This window comes from Melospiza georgiana, chromosome 13 (assembly GCF_028018845.1).
Source record: "Melospiza georgiana isolate bMelGeo1 chromosome 13, bMelGeo1.pri, whole genome shotgun sequence".
Classification (NCBI taxonomy): domain Eukaryota; kingdom Metazoa; phylum Chordata; class Aves; order Passeriformes; family Passerellidae; genus Melospiza; species Melospiza georgiana.
The window spans coordinates 19,610,299-19,628,205 of record NC_080442.1 but is presented as its reverse complement, the minus strand read 5'-3'; the positions used below and the strand labels follow the sequence as shown (position 1 = coordinate 19,628,205).

General features: G+C 44.4%; 1 protein-coding gene across 1 annotated transcript in view; it reads right to left on the bottom strand.

Annotated features, from left to right (window-relative positions):
* Positions 1–3,554: 3,554 nt before the first annotated feature.
* Positions 3,555–17,907, bottom strand: part of PIAS1 (protein inhibitor of activated STAT 1) — a 51,089-nt gene continuing 36,736 nt past the window's right edge. The window contains exons 6-14 of the mRNA XM_058033758.1: positions 17,525–17,659; positions 13,923–14,028; positions 12,382–12,455; positions 9,103–9,263; positions 7,476–7,606; positions 7,062–7,239; positions 5,432–5,574; positions 5,197–5,234; positions 3,555–3,851 (exon numbers count right to left, since the gene is read on the bottom strand). Coding sequence (XP_057889741.1) covers positions 3,555–3,851; positions 5,197–5,234; positions 5,432–5,574; positions 7,062–7,239; positions 7,476–7,606; positions 9,103–9,263; positions 12,382–12,455; positions 13,923–14,028; positions 17,525–17,659 — 1,263 coding nt within the window. The remainder of the gene's footprint in view (positions 3,852–5,196; positions 5,235–5,431; positions 5,575–7,061; positions 7,240–7,475; positions 7,607–9,102; positions 9,264–12,381; positions 12,456–13,922; positions 14,029–17,524; positions 17,660–17,907) is intronic.

Sequence of the window (17,907 nt, the reverse complement as noted above, 5' to 3'; positions counted from 1 at the left end):
ACACACGTGTGCACATCCCAGATGTGTGTGATCAGACACATGTGAGCCCCCACACACATCTGTGCACATCCCAAACACATGGACATATCCCAGATGTGTGCACATCCCACAGACACGTGGCACATCCCACAGGTGTGACTGCACATCCCCCAGACAGATGTGCACATCCCAGGCACATCTGCACACCCCAGATGTGTGAAACCCCCCAGCCATGGCTGTGCACACCCCAGCCCGTGTGGCACACCCCGAGGACAATCCCACCTGCAATTCCAGGGATCACAGCAGGAGCACAGCCCAGGCCACCCCTGCAGGGCTGGAGACCACAGAGCTGGAGTCTGGAAGTTTGGAAGTTCGGGAATTTGGAAGTTTGGGAGTTTGGGAATTTGGAAGTTTGGGAGTTTGGGGATTTGGGAATGACTCTGGCAGGGAATGGGGAGAAGCAGACTGAGATTGTACCACAAGGCTCACTTGTGCTCGCAGGCACAGCGGAATCCCAGCCTCGGGAATGCTGAGTGTGGAACAGGAATGATCCCAGGCCATGGATCCTGCAGGGCCCCTGTCCCTCCTGGCAGGGCCTGGAGCCTTCCCCACAGCAGGATCACAGGGAATGGGGAATGCTCCTGTCCAAGCTGCCGTTCCCAAAGTGCCGAATCCCAGCACACCAACACTGCCCAGTTCCATTTCCCATGGCGTTAATGGGGTTTTGATCCCGCTGCTCTTGGGGTCGCCCTTCACAGACTCCATGGAAAAGTGGGAAAGGAGCTGTGAGCAATCCCAAATTCCTGCTGGATGCTCCAGGAGCTGGGACACGCAGGCTCCAGGCAAACTCAGCCCCAATTCCAGAAAAATCCTCCAGCTTATTCATGAAAAATCTCCTCCTAAACCGGATAAGAGATATTCCTAGCAGAGGTTGAATCACTTCAAAATCAGACTGTTTCAAAAATAAGTCTTTCCCATTTTCTATCCTTTTATTTCTTTTTTTTTCTTTTTTTAACTGACATTTAATAAATTATAAAATCGGTGTATGGTGAAATAGAATATATCAGCCAGATATGTATGAAATACACATGCATGGGAAAAAACTATTGAACTCACCTGGAACTCACACACACGGATCTATAAATACATATATACACACACATATACATATAAACACCAACAGTTTCCTTTTTCCAAAATTCAAGTCAACTATTTAGTGGCAGAGGGATGCTGTAAAAACACTAAAAACAATTTTTGATGCCACATCATGTGAACCTTTCAAATAACCATACGACTGATCAGACAGCAATACCTAATGCTACTTGGATTAAAGATTTTTTTCTTTTTTTCTTGGTTTTTTAAAAACTTTTTCCTGTTTTTTTTTCCTTTTTTTAATCAATGCAAGATTTATATTTATGTTTTTTAGAGACGACTTCATAGGCAAAAGGTGGCCCTTGTCAATGCTTGAAGCGACTATTTGCAATCAACAGTTTTTTTGGACATGAAAAAATTCAGACAAGAATCTGCTAATTTTAGTATTCCTTAACTCTCTTTTTCCTGATAAACTCAATACCTGCACTTTCAACCAGTTATAAAAATATTTTTCACACCAGAGGAAATATTTACTCTCTCTGACATGGACTTTGGGACACAAGAGAATCACTTCCTTCCCTCCCCCTTTCTCTGACTTTAAAGAATCTCCTGAAAAAAATCTGCATTCCAGCTATTTACACATTCCACTCCTTAAGAAGAACAGATCAGCCCAAATGACCCAAAAGAAAAAAAAAATTTTCCTATGTCATGCACAACTTAAGAACAATGAGAAAAGAAACCAGGAATTAAAAACGGCTGAAAAAAATCTGGAGAATCCAAAGAACTCTGAGGGAAAAGTGAAATTTGGAAGCCACTACCCCTTAAAGGAGCAGGATGGGGAGGAACAGTCTGGGTTTTCCTGGTGGGTTTGGGGGTCAGGCTGGCACTGAGCAGGGAATATCTGGGGGGAGCACTGAGCTCTGAGCATGCAGGGTGTGCTGGGCACAGCTGCAGCACTGAAAAATGCACTGAAACCTGCACTGCCCAGCTGCAGGGGGGCTCAGGCTGAGTCTGAACACAGCAGCTCCACCAGGTGACACCAACACACGCTCAGGGAAGAGCTGAACTTAGCTCAGCAGGACTGAAGCTCTGAGGAACAAAACCCTCCAGCCCCAAGTGAGGCTTTGGTCTGGGGTTTCACCCCGTAAAAATGGAACATCTTGGCCAAAACAAATTCATTTCTCAATGAATTCCTCAACAAGTCTTTCCTCAGCTGGATTTTGATGTTGATTTGGGGCTCCACTCCACAAAAATGGAACACTTTTGTTCCACAGGTCATTCCTCAGCTGGGATTTGATGATTTGGGGCTCCACTCCATAAAAATGGAACAGCTTGACCAAATCAAATTCATTTCTCAATGAATTCCTCAACAAGTCTTTCCTCAGCTGGATTTTGATGTTGATTTGGGGCTCTACTCCATAAAAATGGAACATTTTGTCCCACAGGCCATTCCTCAGCTGGGATCTGATGGAGTCAGGCCCTCAGGAGTAACTGAATCCCAAAACTGGAATATTCTGAGTTGGGAGGGACCCATGAGGATCAAAGTCCTTGCACAGGGCACCTCACAATCCCACCCTGAGCATCCCTGGGAGCTCTGTCCCAGCATTCCTGGAGCTCTGGCAGCCTGGGGAATGTCAGCATTCCCTGGGGAGCCTGGGCACTGCCCCACACCCTCTGGAGGTGGAATTTTCCCTGATATCCAACCTAAACCTCCCAGTCAGCTTTGTGTCATTCCCTGGATGAATCTGCAACGTTCCTGACTAAAGCATGGAATTCAAAAGGAGAATTTCCCTGGGTAGAGGGCACACAGAACCAGAAATGCCAAAAAAAATCCCAAAAAAACCAACCCCACTCCTGAAAGGCTTTGGGCTGCAGACAGAGCAGGGTGTGCTCTGCTGCCAGAATTATAAAATCTGCACTAAATATGGGATGGGGGAATTAGATTCCACCAGCCAAGGGAAATTCTCCAAGAGGAGAAAAACCCCTCTCCCCAAGCTTGAACTTTAGAAGCTCAGCTCCTCTCATGTTTCTGTAACTGTGGAGAAAATAATGCCATTGGTGTCCAAACTATAGGGGGGAAAAAGAAAAGGAAAGAAACTCACATGACAAATGCACAGGTGTAAAATCTTCAGCATCCGTAAAAATGAACTGAAGCTCCTTGTTTTTCTTAAATTTTTTTTTCTCTTTTGTCTTTTTTTTTTCTTATTTTTACCAGCGAGGCCATCTTAGGTTTATATACAAAAGTAAAACTGAAAATAGACTTTTTTTTTTTGTTCTCTGTACACATAAATTTTTTTTCCCCTTTTTTAAAAAAAAGGAAAAAAAAAACCACCTTGTCTTAACTTTTTTTTTTGTTGTTTTTTTTTTTTTTTTTCCAGAACAGAAAGGAAAACCGAGCACGAAGATTTCCTCTGTCCCCGAACCCACCCAAATCCCACCCCACCCCCAAAAAAAAAAAAAAAAAAAAAAAAAATAGAAACGAATCAGTCCAAGGAGATAATATCTGGTATGATACCAAAGATTGAGGCCGTGTCCGTGCTGCTCCTGCTGGCCACGGGGTGCCCGTGGTTGTCCCGCAGGCTGTTGGAGGAGACCAGGCTGCTGTTGCTGCCGCTGCTGCTGCCGTTGGTGGCGGGCAGGGAGCTGCTGCCCCCGGCGTTCAGCTGATCCAGGAACATCTGCGACGAGGTGTAGGGGAAAAAGCGGGAGTGCAAAAGTTCCTGATCGTCCGAGGCCGAGACTGCGGCGGCGGCCGCGGCGAGGAGGGAGGTGTTGTAATGCTGCGGGGAGGAAAGGGTTAAAATTCGGGTTGTGCAGCAGGAGGTAAAGGGGTTAAAATTCGGGTTTTGCAGCAGGAGATAAAGGGGTTAAAATTCAGGTTTTGCAGAAAATAAAGGGGTTAAAATTCGGGTTTTGCAGCAGGAGGTAAAGGGGTTAAAATTCGGGTTTTGCAGCAGGAAATAAAGGGGTTAAAATTCGGGTTTTGCAGCAGGAGACAAAGGGGTTAAAATTCGGGTTTTGCAGGAAATAAAGGGGTTAAAATTCAGATTTTGAAGCAGGAAATAAAGGGGGTTTTGTCAAGGGGAGGTTTTGGCAGTTCTGGGTTTCACAGCAGCTCGGGCAGTGGGACATGAAATGGATTTTTAGCTCTGTGGTCCCCCAGGTTTGAAGGCAAAAGGAATTGGGGCTGCTGGGGTTACAAACAGCAGGGAGAGAATGGGATCAGAGAGCCCAAACCAGGAAAAAGGACAAGCAGGAATGGGATCACAGAACCCAAACCAGGAAAAAGTACAAGCAGGAATGGGATCACAGAACCCAAACCAGCAAAAAGGGCAAGCAGGAATGGGATCACAGAACCCAAACCAGCAAAAAGGGCAAGCAGCAGCACTTTTGGGGCTTTTGTTTGGTTTAGTTGTTCAAAAAATTCCCTGGGGGTGAAATTCCCCCAGACTCATTCTGCCAGCCCCAGGAGCCAGGGTGAGCCAGCTGAGAGGGGGAGCTGTGCTGGTCCCTGCTGGCAGCAAGGCACAATCCTGGGAACTGCATTTAGGGCCAGCTTGGTGCCATGGGTGGAGCAGGGCTGTCCCAGGCTCTCCTCTCTGCTGCAGGAGCCTGAGCAGCCACAAATCCCATTTGAACACAACCTCCCTGAGGAGGAACCCTGCCCTCAGTGATCCTTCCCACCATGACTCAACATCCAGGCTGTCACAGCCTGGTTCCCAAAGACTCCTCCACAACCAGAGCAGCATTCCTTGGATCAGAATCATTCTCAGATCTTGGATATTCAGCCACGTTTCCTGGCCCAAATTCCCAGCCCTTCTCTCCACGAGGATATCAAAGTGTCCCTCAGCTTTCAGGGCAATTTTAGTGCAATTTCCCTCCCTGGGAGGGCAGAACGTGCAGGGAGACATCCCAGCTCCCTTTTTTTGGAGGAAAAGGGATCAAGCTGCACCTGCATTCCACAATGAAGTGGCTGCTGAGTTTGAAATTTTAAAACTGCCCAAATATTTATTTTTGCTGTGCCTCATCTCACACCTGTGTTCAGATAATGCTGCTGCTGCTTCCCACACAGCAAATCCCGCTAGGAAAAGTGTTTACCACAGGGTTTGGTTCTCCCTGACTTACCTGATTGTCACCTGACAGGAAAGGGAAGAAATCTAAACCTGTCAAGAGATAAAAAACAAAATTCAGCTTCTCAAAACAGCCCCTGTCCATTTTGTCACCACTTATTTTGAAATAAACCAGCCAAACACTGACGACACTCCAAATTCTCTTTGCCACCAGGGATATTACCCTCATTATTTTTATTTTATAATTAAATGAGTGCCTGGAGAGCTGTGCAGGAGCAGCCAGAACTCACCTTGCAGGTCATAAGGCATGGGTGTCATATGGAATGGATGCCTGTAGTCCTGGATGAGTGATGTGTTGATGTAGCTGGTGTCCACAGCAGGAAGGCTTGGGGTTCTTGACACAGGAGAAGCTTGGTGGGGTAAATTTAAAATGCTGGAAGGGAAAAAAAAAGGCTTGTTAAAAGCATAAAATACACTCTTAGTTTATTGCTGTTCCATCAGGAGATGCTTGTTTGCTTATTTTCAAATTGGACTTAAATTCAAAACACATTCTGAATTTCCTGGAGGATGTGCAGCCATTCCAAAGCTGCATCACACACTCCCCAAGCTTCTCCTCACAGAATTCCATCAGGAACATCCCTTCAGCCCAGCACAGCTGGAATTTGGGAAAGGAAAGTTCAGTCCCAAACAGCAGGAACTGGAAATGCTGCTGGCATCTCTGGAAATGTGTTACAGGTGTTTTCAACAAGGACAAGACAATCCTGAAGGAATACTGGACCCAAAACTCCACAGGGATCCGTGTGACCCCACAGCACTGACACCCTCCAAGGTGATTCCAGCTGGAAAAGGCCTTGAGGGGCTGGAGGGTCCCTGAGTGATTCCCACTGTGGAGCAGGATCCCTGGCTTCCATCCCACAAGGTTTATGCAAACCAGGAGCTGTTTGCAGCCTGGCTGCTCAGGTGTGCCCAGGCCCTCGTGGCACTCCCTATTCCCACAGCCCTGCTCCTCCCTGCTGCTGCTTCCACATTTCCCACTGGGAGAAAAACATTCCCAGATTTGCATAATCCACACACTTTTTTTGCCTTTTGCATCATTTTACACTCATTTTTTTTCAAATACAGCTGAAATATTCTGTGTTGCACACTCAAAAGTTAAGATTCCATTTGCACCAATTCACAAACAGCTGAAATATTTTATTATGCTGCACACGAAAAAACTGTGATTCCCCTTGCATATTTCACAAACACAACTGAAATATTTAATGGTGCTCCACACTCAAAGCTGTGATTTCCCTATGCATAATTTCACAAACACAAGAGAAATATTTCATTGTGTTCCACACTTAAAATCTTTGATTCCCTGTGCACCCTTTCACAAACACAATTGAAATATTTATGTTGCACACTTAAAACTGTGATTCCCCTTGCATATTTCACAAACACAACTGAAATATTTAATGGTGCTCCACACTCAAAGCTGTGATTTCCCTATGCACAACTTCACAAACACAACAGAAATATTTCATTGTGTTCCACACTTAAATCTCTGATTCCCTTTGCACATTTCACAAACACAACAGAATTATTTCATTGCGTTGCACACTTAAATCTTTGATTCCCTTTACACCATTTCATAAACAAAATTGAAATATTTATGTTGCACATTTAAATCTTTGATTTCCTTTGCACTAATTCACAAACACAACAGAAATATTTGTGTTGCACACTTAAATTTTGATTTCCTTTGCACCAATTCACAACTGAAATATTTCCTTGTGTTCAAAGCTGTGATTCCAACCCCAGGCCTCGTGCTGGGAGCAAACCCAGAGCTACCACAGGAGGCTCTAACCCAACCCCAGAAGTTTCTAGAGCTGATTTATTCTGGAATCTCTGATTCCCCCTGCAGCGCTGTGTGCTCACCCCTTGTTGTTCATGGGTGATGCTGGGGATATGGAGGGACAGCTCCTCTTGGCCGAGGGCTCCTCCTCCTCCTCGTCTGAGGAGCTGTCGATGGTCAGGTCGATCACTTCCACCTTCTTGTTTTTGTTGGATTGTTGGTGAGAGGACACCTGATGCTCCAAGGAGGAGCTGATACACCCTGCACAGAACCAACAATCAGTTACACCCACAGCTCGTTAAAAAGCTCAACATTAAAATAAAAAATAATCACAGAATGTTGGTAACTTTAAACACCACCAGCCCCAGACAGGTGTGACCCAATTAGCTGAACAGAAATGATTAAAGCTATAAATGCATGTTTAAAAATGAGCATTTTGGGAGGTGAAGGAACACAGGGGATGCCAGAGTGCCCTGCACAGCCTAGCCATGGCTCACCATCCACTCCGTTGTAGGATGCTGTCACCTCCTGCACCTCCTTCTTGGACCTCATGGGAGCCCAGGACCCATCCTCCTTGAACTGGATTTCATCACAATCTGTACAGAACTTCAGGATTTCCATGAACAACCTGTCCACAAAAATATTTCATATCAGTCCCAAAAAAGAGCTTTTTTTCCCTTTACTAGTCACAGTAAATCTGAGTTTGTGGTGAAGCTTTTACTGTTCTGTTCTTCTCTCACTGTTTCCTTGATTAAAAGGAATCACTGACAAAATTGGAGTATTACCTAAAATAAAAATCTGCAAAAATGAAGATTTTTATTTAAAAGCACTGAGAGTGGAATCCTGCAGAGCTCGTGACACAGAACTCTCCATTTCCCAAAACAAAGGAATTCTGTGAACCAGAGTTGATAAAAAATCCTGACAAAACTTAACTGAGGAAAACTCTCTTAAATCTGAGGATTTAAGGCCTTGTGAAACTTCCTACCAAATGCTGAGCCTGAGAATCTCAATTTACAGCCTCTTCTCCCACAGGCATGTCCTAAAATTTTAGGATCCTGGCAGCACATCAGTGCCAGTGGGAATTCCAGCTTCTGACCAGGCCCATTCATGTGGTTCTGCAGGGAAGACCTTGGCTTTAATTAGCTCCCTCTTTCCCAGATTGGAGCATTTCCACAGATAACTTTCTCTTTAGGATGTTCCAGTTAGATCAGACCCAACATCTGCACCTGGCAGCACCAGGAGAAATAAGGGAAAGTGGGGTTTGCATTATTCCTGCTTTTTGGCTTTGCTTTTTTAGGCAGAAACCTCAAGCAGGAGCCCCCAGCTCTTTGATCCAAGGCAGATTTATCCCTGGAAATCTGGGGATGCAGGAGTCCAGATCAGCCTGAGTGTCTCTTGCAAGGCTCTAAAGGGATTCTGAGTGATCTCATCCTTCCTTAGCAAAATAAAACATACATTCCCTGAAAGACTCATCATTGATGAGGTGGTTTTTTAACATTTTGGGGTTTCCTGGGTGTTTTCAGCTTTGTTTTGGGGTTTTTCTGTATGTGTTTCATCCATTTTTGGGCTTTGTTTTATATTGAGAGTATTCTCAGAAACCTCTAACCTATTCTCTCCCTTTATAAAAAAAAAAGAAAAAATTTCTCTCTTAAAGAAATTAAAATGCAACCCCAGAAATCCACCCTAGGCCCAGCCTGAGGTGAGATTTATTTATTTTTTTTAGTGTTTTGCAAGCAGGCAGAGCCAGGGAATCAATCTGTGTGTCACCTTCTATAGATAGCAACTCCCCGAGTGTGAAATTGTACACGGAATTGTGCAGGCACTCGGAGGGGTGGCAGCATTGATTTGCTCTGTCTGTTATCAGCCCTGCCAGATTTGTACAGCTGCTCCATTAAAAGGAAATACAACATGTGCTGTGTGCACCTAGGAAAGCTCAGGAATTCACTGAGAATTGCTCTCATTATTATCAAGTTGAGTTTGGAGGAGCAGAATCCTTGAGAAGGAGCTGCTCAGGAATTCCTGACCAGCAGCAGGAAATCCAACATGGGGAGCTCCAAAAGGAGAGAAATCCCCTTGGTTCCAGACAGGAACATCCCTTGGGGTTCTGATTTCAGCTTCACTCACCCATCAATGATGAGATGCTCGTAGGGAGCTTTCTTGTCACACACAGGGCACACCCAGGTGGGTTTTTTCTCGTTCATTTGGATGTAGAGAGTGGCATCAAAGCACTGCAGGTGGGAGCAGGTCAGGGCCCTGCAGGGGATGGTCAGGCGCATCTTGCCAAGCTGCAAGAGGAAAAAAACAGGATTTTATTACCTTGGAGTTAAATTAAGCACCAGGGCTTTCCTGCCTGAAAAGAGACAAGAGTCAGATTGAATTTTATTCCAGAAAGAACTCTCAGAAATCTGAGTTTGGTCACACGCACTGTTCCCTCCTTCCTGTATGTTTAAAAGGGCATAAAAGTGAATAAAAATCATGTTTGGAGTTTTATTTGACCCAGGAAGCTGAAGAATACATCCTGCCATATTCCTGTAACAAAATGCACTGAGCACCTGTAAATAGCAGTGGCCTGGATGGATCAAAACCAGAATTATTATATATTATTCCATGTATTATATGGACCAAAACCAGAATTATCCTTCATTATCATGAAAGCATCATTACACTGAAAGGAAAGCAGACAGAGAAAGGAATTTCACTTTAATCTGAAATAAAAATCTCCTCATAAAACCCCAGCAGTTGCTCAAATGTTCTTGGTTGCTATACTATTGTAAATTTTCTACTTTCAGATTTTGCAGCTTTAGTTAGCTCTTTTTTCTCTGCTCTTTCTATTTCTAAGGCTTGTTTTTACAGCTTTCTGAAAATCTTACCTTTACTATTTCCCACATTTCTTCCTCCTGGTACAACTAAAAAGAAACTCTTTGAACTTTGTTGTTTATTGACTACTTTGTGTTACATGGCTCTACTATAATATGTATTTTTGTCTATTTGAATCACTTCTCTTGTTTTAAGCATTGGAGGGGCCTGGACTGACCACACCAAAGGTGAGAGCAGCAAGGTCTGAATGGGATTTTCACCACATGAAAATCTAACAGAACAATAATTTATGGAGTGATGCCTTGGGCTGAGCTGGAGCAGAGGCTGGGCAGAGTTCCAGAACAAAGCAGGGATTTATTGACAGGATCTCCTCCATGGATCCACCTTGGGCAGCACCAGAGCCCAGCCAGGGCTGCACCCAAGATGAACCAAAATGGCCCCAAAATGCACGGCCGGGCACGGGCTCTGTCCCTGGGATCAGCTCTGCTCCATTTGCACCTTGCAGTTCATTGTCCCATCCCAGCTTGAGCCCAGGCAGTCCCACCCTGCTTGTTTTTCTCTCTCCAGCCCACGGGGTTTGTGCTCCTGGGCTGAGATTTGGTCATTTGTGCTTGGTGCCCAGCTGGAGCAGGAATTGTTTTGTGTCCCTGCTCTGAGCTCCCCATCCCCTCGTGTGAAGCCCAGACCCACACACTAAAGCAGCACAGAACCTGAAAAATACAAAATCTAAACCTGAACCTTCTAAATCAGGAGATTTGTTCCCACTGAGGAGTGTGAAGTTGTTTTTATTGGAGTAAAACACCCACAAGGCTGCACCTGAGCAGCTCTGGCTGGGAATGGGATTTTTGGGATGTGGCTCAATCCAGCTGATGCTGAGCAGTACAAGGAGGATGCCACAGGATGGCACCAGAATATCCCCAAACCCAAACCCACAGCACAGACAAAGGCTCTTCTCACAGGCCACCACTTCCTCCAGCCTGATGGTGAGGGCTTGTTTTTATTCCCTTGAACTGAAATCTCATTTATTTTCCTTCCCCCTGGCTCTCAGTCACTGTCACCCTGTCCCCAGTGATGGGAGGTGACACAGAAATCCCTGGGGGGCTCAGAATTCCCACAGGAGATGCTCTGGTGCCAGGTGTTTGGCACCTCCTCCCTGCAAATCCATGACCAAGCACATTTTTCCCATCCCAAAACCCACATTATTCCAATCCCAAAACCCACATTATTCCCATCCCAAAAGCAATTCCCCCCTGCTCTGTGTGTGTCAGGCATTCTCATCTCCCAGCTGCTGGGGCAATGGCTCATTTCATTTTTGGGCACAGCTCAGGAGCATCAGAGGGAAAACCTGGATGCTTCAAAAGCAAAATAAGGAAGGTGAAAGACAGGAAGGACAACAAAACCCCATCTCCTGAGAGGAAAAAAGCAGATTAAAAACCAAGAAGATTTTCCCAACATTTTAGCAGAAAATCTCTGCCTGTGATGTCCCTGAGAGAAAAAAAAACCCCAAATTTAAAAACTACGAAGATTTTTCCCAAGGTTTTGGTAGAAAACTTCTACCTGCGATGTCCCTAAGCAAAAAGAAAACAGATTTAAAAAACAGGAAGATTTTTTTTCCAGGGTTTTGGTAAAAAACCTCTGTCTGTGATGGGATTTAACCACGCTCAGGGTTCCCAGGTTGGTGCTTTTTTCCCATTTTTGGCACTGAACCTCCTGGATCAGCTCTGCCACAAAAAACCAAAAGAAGCAGGGATGCATCCCAAGTGTGGAAAAGCTGCATTCCCATCACTGGGACTGACTCCTGCTTGCTGGCAGCCAAAAAACCACTGCATTAATTTCTTTTACGAGCACACAAAACATTTCTATTTCCCTGTTACAAAACAGGAGCTCAGGATTTGTAAACAAAGCTGCAGAACCTCCAGCACACCCCTGGATTTGGAACTTTTCTCCAGTTAAATATTTGGTCCTGCTGCAGAGCCTGGGGATTTATTTTTTGTGCTTTCAGGGGGAAAAATGAACAAGAATTTGAGTGTGCTCTGAAGTCCAGGCTCAGGGCAGGCTCCTCTGGATCCTGGATGCCAAATTCCAAGGAAGATCTGAGCAGCTTGGAGGGCAAAATTAAAAAGTAAAATTAAAATTAAAATTTAATATTAAAACCAAAATTAAAATTAAAATTAAACATTTTGTTTGAACAATTCCAGGACACTGCTTTGGCTTTAAATTCAGATTATTAAACCCAAGTGTGCATCTGCACAATTCTGGGAGGTGCTGCCTCCTTTGGCTGCTTTGAACATCAGATTCCCCCCTTTTCCCCCTTTTGGAGAGAGTTTTTATCAATCCAAGCCCAAGCTGCACTCTCAGAGGATGCAGTGACACATTACATGTCTGCTTACATATATTTTGAGTAACATTTCCAAGCTAATGGAATATTCATTTTCCCAGGGGCATTTCAGAAGCTTTTCATCACAGAGATATCTTCAGCTGCTTTCTGTCCCCACAAAGTTACACCAGGTAAACACGAGGTAATTTCCACCACAACAGCCACATTTCCATCAGAATCACTTTTGAGGGAATAAAAAATCAACTTACTGGACAAAGCAGAGACACTCTTAGGCTGGTTGTTGCTATTTCACTGTCTGGATCAGCAGTTAGCTTTTCTTTAACTGGTATTTGAAAGAAGAAAAGGTTTATTTTAGGTTAATTCAAACATGAATTGGATGATAAAGAAATAAAATAAATCTGAAATGGCAGAGTAAACTTTGAATTCAAGACCCCTAAAAATGTGTTTATCCAGAAATGTCTTCATTCCTCTGCATTCAACTTTGTACCTGACCATTATTTAATATTTAATATCACATTTTTTTCACTTCCAACTTCAAGCTAAACTTGTTAACAACTCTCACATGGACAGGCACCACTATAACTCCCAAAATCCTCATCAAGTGATTTCAAACTGAAAAGCAAATTGAGCAATAGGCAGTCAGCAGCACCCTGACAAAATCTGAGATTTAAATAACTGCAGTGAAACACTGAAGTCTTTAATTCCTGGAGCTTTTCATCTTCTATTTTTATTTACAAGGCCTGTTTCATGAGCCTGTTTCATTGGTAAAATGAACAACTCAGAGTAATTTTATTCCCATGCTAAGGACTGGACCTACACCTTCATCCTCACCCTGCAGAGCAGCTGCCACCTGGAACTTTGTAGATTTTTGTGCATTTTGTGCATAAATCATCAAACTGCATTAGGACAAATTAATGCCCAGCATTATCATTTAGTGCTGGACTCACATCTTCCCCTCTGGAGAAGGTACAACACCTGATGTGTGCATTAATTAAAGAGTAATTTTATAGGGATCAGGTGTTTCCCCCTCTTCCCAAACACCAAACCCACAGCAGTTTTTACTGTTTTTATGCCACAAATTTCCACCAATTTCTTGTCAGAGGAGCCAGAAAGGCAGCAAATTCACTCTGGAGTGAGGACGGGCTCTGTGCTGGGCACTTTGCCAGGCTCACCCCACAACTTTGGGAACACAAAATGCTCGGTGGAGCTGCTCCTGCCCAGGCCCAGGCCCAGGCCCAGGCCCAGGCCTTCAGCCCCCTTCACTGTAAAACACATTTATACCATTCTGCACCATTTTTTTACTGCTGCACTAATTTTTCCCCTCTGGAGAAAGTACAAAACCTGATGTGAGCATTAATTAAAGAGTAACACCACTATCAGGGGCTGGGATTTTCCCCCTCTCCCTGAAAACCAAACCCGCAGCAGTTTGTGCTGATTTTATGTCACAAACTTCCACCAATTCCTCCTCCCGAGGTACTGAATGCCCACTTGACTGCAGAGCACAGTTGTGCCATTCTGCACAAACAAAGCCAGGATGGCTGAGCTGAAAGAGATTCTCTTGCATTTTTCCCCTCACAGTGTCAACAGGGTTCCTGGACTGGCTCCTAGTGCAAACAAAGGCTCCGAGTCTTTGAATTGGAGCTGAACACAAAGAACACCACTATCACATTCCCAAAGCCCAGAGGGCTGTAGGAAGTCCAAAGCTTGGTTAGCACAGTCCTAATTCCAAATCTCCCCTCACAAAAGTGATTTTTTTCCCTTTTGTTACAGAAGGCCAGCAGATACATACTCAGTGCTCTGGAGTGATCCGGGTTCCGGATTCCCTTGGCCCGCAACCGCTGCAGGAGCACCGTGGAGGAGAGCTGCTTCACCAGGTACACTGCCATGGAATAGTTCTGGAAAACACCACAAATCATCAGGGAAAACCCAAAAACATCAGAGAAAACAGCAAAAACATCAGGGACAATCCTGTCTGCAGCAAATAACAGTTTGTTATGGGATTTCAGGGCACCATGGAGGAGAGCTGCTTCACCAGGTACACTGCCATGGAATAGTTCTGGAAAACACCACAAATCATCAGGGAAAACCCAAAACATCAGGGAAAACCCCCAAAACAGAGAAACTCCTGTCTGCAGTACATAACAGTTTGTTATGGGATTGCATGGAGGAGAGCTGCTTCACCAGGTACACTGCCATGGAATAGTTCTGGAAAACACCACAAAACATCAGAGAAAACCCTAAAACATCATAGAAAATACCAAAAACACCAGGGAAAATCCCTGTCTGCAGTACATAACAGTTTGTTATGGGATTGCAGAGCACTGCTCAGAAGAGCTGCTTCACCAGGCACACTGCCATGGAATAGTTCTGGAAAATCCCGCAAAATATCAGAGAAAACCCAAAAACATCAGGGAAAACCCCAAAAACATCCGGGAAAACCCTGTCTGCAACACGTAACATTTTGTTATGCGATGGCAGAGCACCGTGGAGGAGAGCTACTTCAATTTTATATTGATAATATTCAGTACTGCACTTGTGTCAGTGGTTTAATTTTATATGGACAATATTCAGCACTGCAATTGTGTCAGTATATTTAATTTTTACATGGATAGTGTTCAGCACTGCACTGGTGCATTTAAGGAAAGCTGTCAGGTCAAATATGATCAGAAGTTTTTATTTTTTTCTAATAAAAGCCTGTTCTGTTTTTAAAACAAAATAGGAAAAGGAGCAGCGATGCCTCTTCCCAAGATGCATCACCTGCAATATCTGGAAGCACTGGCCATCTTTTTCTTCTCTTCCTGCACTCAATTGTCTCTGAAATGTGAATTTCATCACCAAAGCAGCTCAGAGGCAGAACCCAACTCAGGTGAACCTTCCCTCATGGAATGAACTCCTCCTGCCATGGAGCCCAAATTCCTGGGATTTCTGAAGCTCTCGTTTTTCTTATAATCTCCAGAAAAATCAGGTTATAAATGTCTTTCTAAAAATGTGACTCAGCAGCAACACCTCTCATCCCCCAGAACGGAAAGGACCAAATCCGTGTTCTCACATTAGGGTACATCAATTATTTTTTGATTTGAACATTGGCTAAACCTGGAGCTGCATTCATACAATTTAAATTGAAAAATAAAAGGCTTCCCTCAGCAAGTGCCACACGTTTCCACTTTAAAAAAATCCATGCAATTGTGACATCCCCCATCCTTTATTTAGGATCTGAAGGCAGGCTCTCAGTGATATATCTCACCACAAAATCACACCAATTGGAGCAGCATCAGAAACACCACATTTTAAATATTTTATTCTCACAATGAACGCTTCTCACATCGTTAAAAACCACTACTGCCTTAACTTGTTTGTTTAATGCCTCAATTAGAAGAGGAGTTAGAAAAATGCTAATTAACGTTGTGAAATTATTTACCGACAGCTTGAATCTACAAAGGCAGGAACTTGCCCAAGGCATCTTGTACAGAAGGCTCTTGAAACAGATTGTGTAAAAATCACACTGAGGGCTCCAGCAAAGGTAGGGAGCACAGTTGGGACCAGAACTGACTCTTGAGGGAAAGGGGAGAGGGGAACTCAGATTTTGTGCTACACAGCCAAATATAAAATAATTCTTCACATTTCACTGTCAAAGCCTCAAAGAATCAAATTAGGAAAGGTTGTGTCTTAAAGAATCAATTTATGAAGGATTGTGTTAAAGAATCAAATTAGGAAGGGTTGTGTCTTAAAGAATCTATTCAGGAAGGATTGTGTCTTAAGGAATCCGTTTAGGAAGCACTGTTTTTTATAGAATTCCAGGACAGTTAGGGTTGGAAAGGATCTTAAATCCCATCCCATTCCACCCCTGCCATGGGCAGGAATACCTTCCCTGTCCCAGGCTGCTCCAACCCTGTCCTACACTTCTGGATCTAGTGCTTATTTATGCCAGAAGTTCCCCAAAATGTTCTTTATGACTGATTAATCTGTGAAACCTGAGAACCAGCCAGTTCCCAAGGGATTGACTCAAACTTGGGGCACTTCTTGTCCCTAAATCCTGAATTGTGAATCCCTCAGAGCAGCATCTGGGACCCACCCACCTGCAGCTCAGCATGCAAACCCAAGCAGGCTGATGTGGAACTGCTTCCTTCTGATACCTGCATTAGATATCTCATTAGATAAAAGAGGATTTTTTGGACCAGAATCACTCAGCCATCATCTGAATGGAGATAGTTTTCTGCTCCACAAGAAATCCAGCCCGAAATCCCACCCTGGTGTTTCAGAGCTGCCCATTGTCCCTGACTGGAGTGTAAGCATTTTTCCACGCTGGGCTTTGCACGCTGACAAATTCTTGGCCAAAGTTTCACCTCAGGACAATTCTGGGCACTTCTAAAAACAGGATGGGGGCAGTGGCAGCAGCACACGGTGCCTCTGGAATGCCCACCCAGCAGCTTTGGTGCCAGCACTGAAAGCAGCTCAGTAATTCATGGCTGATTTACTGGAGTCACTTTTTGCAGCATGTTCCAGATTTCATTAGCCCGGTGGAACATCAGCGATTTTCTGACACTGGTTGTAACCTCCTCCCCACAGACACAAAAATGATTAAAAATGAGGTTTTAAATGTAAAGGATAAGGAGAGTAGCTGGGAGAAATGCAAAAAAGTTCAATGGAATTAGCTGGGCTGAACTGTGTCCACACTCACAGCCCCAAAGGCCACTCTGGGCTCGATGGCACCCGCTCCTTGCAAGTCCAAGCCAAGCTTTGTCAAGTCCCCGCAATCAGGAAGAGCTTCAAAGTCTGAAGTTTGGCCAAATCAACAAACAAAAGGCTTAGAGGATGCCTTGATCTCTTTATCTGGCCCTCCCTGAGTCACAAAGATGAGGAGGGAAAGATCCCACCCCAAGGTGAGGGAGGGATCTGAGGGAGCACATCCCAGCAGCATAGAATTCCAGCTGGGCAAGTGTAGCTATGATATTTTCTGAAAAATCCTTTCTTTAGGATCTTTTCTCCTGATAAGCTTCAGAAATAAAATGTAAACAATGGTTATCTGCTGCTGTGGATGCAACAGGTGCATCTGTGATTAGTCTCAGGTGGTTGTTTCTAATTAATGGCCAATTACAGTCAGCTGGCTCGGACTCTCTGTCCGAGACACAAGCTGCTGTTATCATTCCTTCTTCTCCTATTCTTAGCTAGGTTTCTGATGAAATCTATTCTTTTAGCATAGTTTTAATATAATATATACCACAAAATAATAAATCAGCCTTCTGAAACATGGAGTCAGATCCTCATCTCTTCCCTCATCCTTGGACCCCTGTGAACACCGTCACAGACAAGGACACCCGTGGCCAGCCCAGGAAGGACTTTCTGCCCAGGATTATCTCTCAGGCAGACAGGAGAGACCCCAGAGGCACTCACCCTGCCAATCTCTGCAGTCCAGGACACGACAATGGTGTTGGGGACCGTGGTGGACAGGCGGACGAGTGAGGTAATGTTGATTGGTCGGCTGGGGCGCTTTGGTTCAACACCGTTTTTGGTTGGTGGCAGGTAGCCCTGAAAAGCAAAATTTTAGCTCTCAGAAAAAAAGAATCCCACAGGGCTTTTGCCTCCTGTCCCTCCCAATACACCTGGACCAGGCTCTGTGTTTAATTCAAAGAGAGAAGAATAAGACAATAAAATATGGAGCATTTTAGAAGCTCTTTCTCCTGACGGAAATTCAAAATCCTAACCCTGCCCACAGAAAATTAAAGGGAACTTTGCCACCTCTCCTGTCCCAGCAAAACTAAACAGAAACCCCTGAA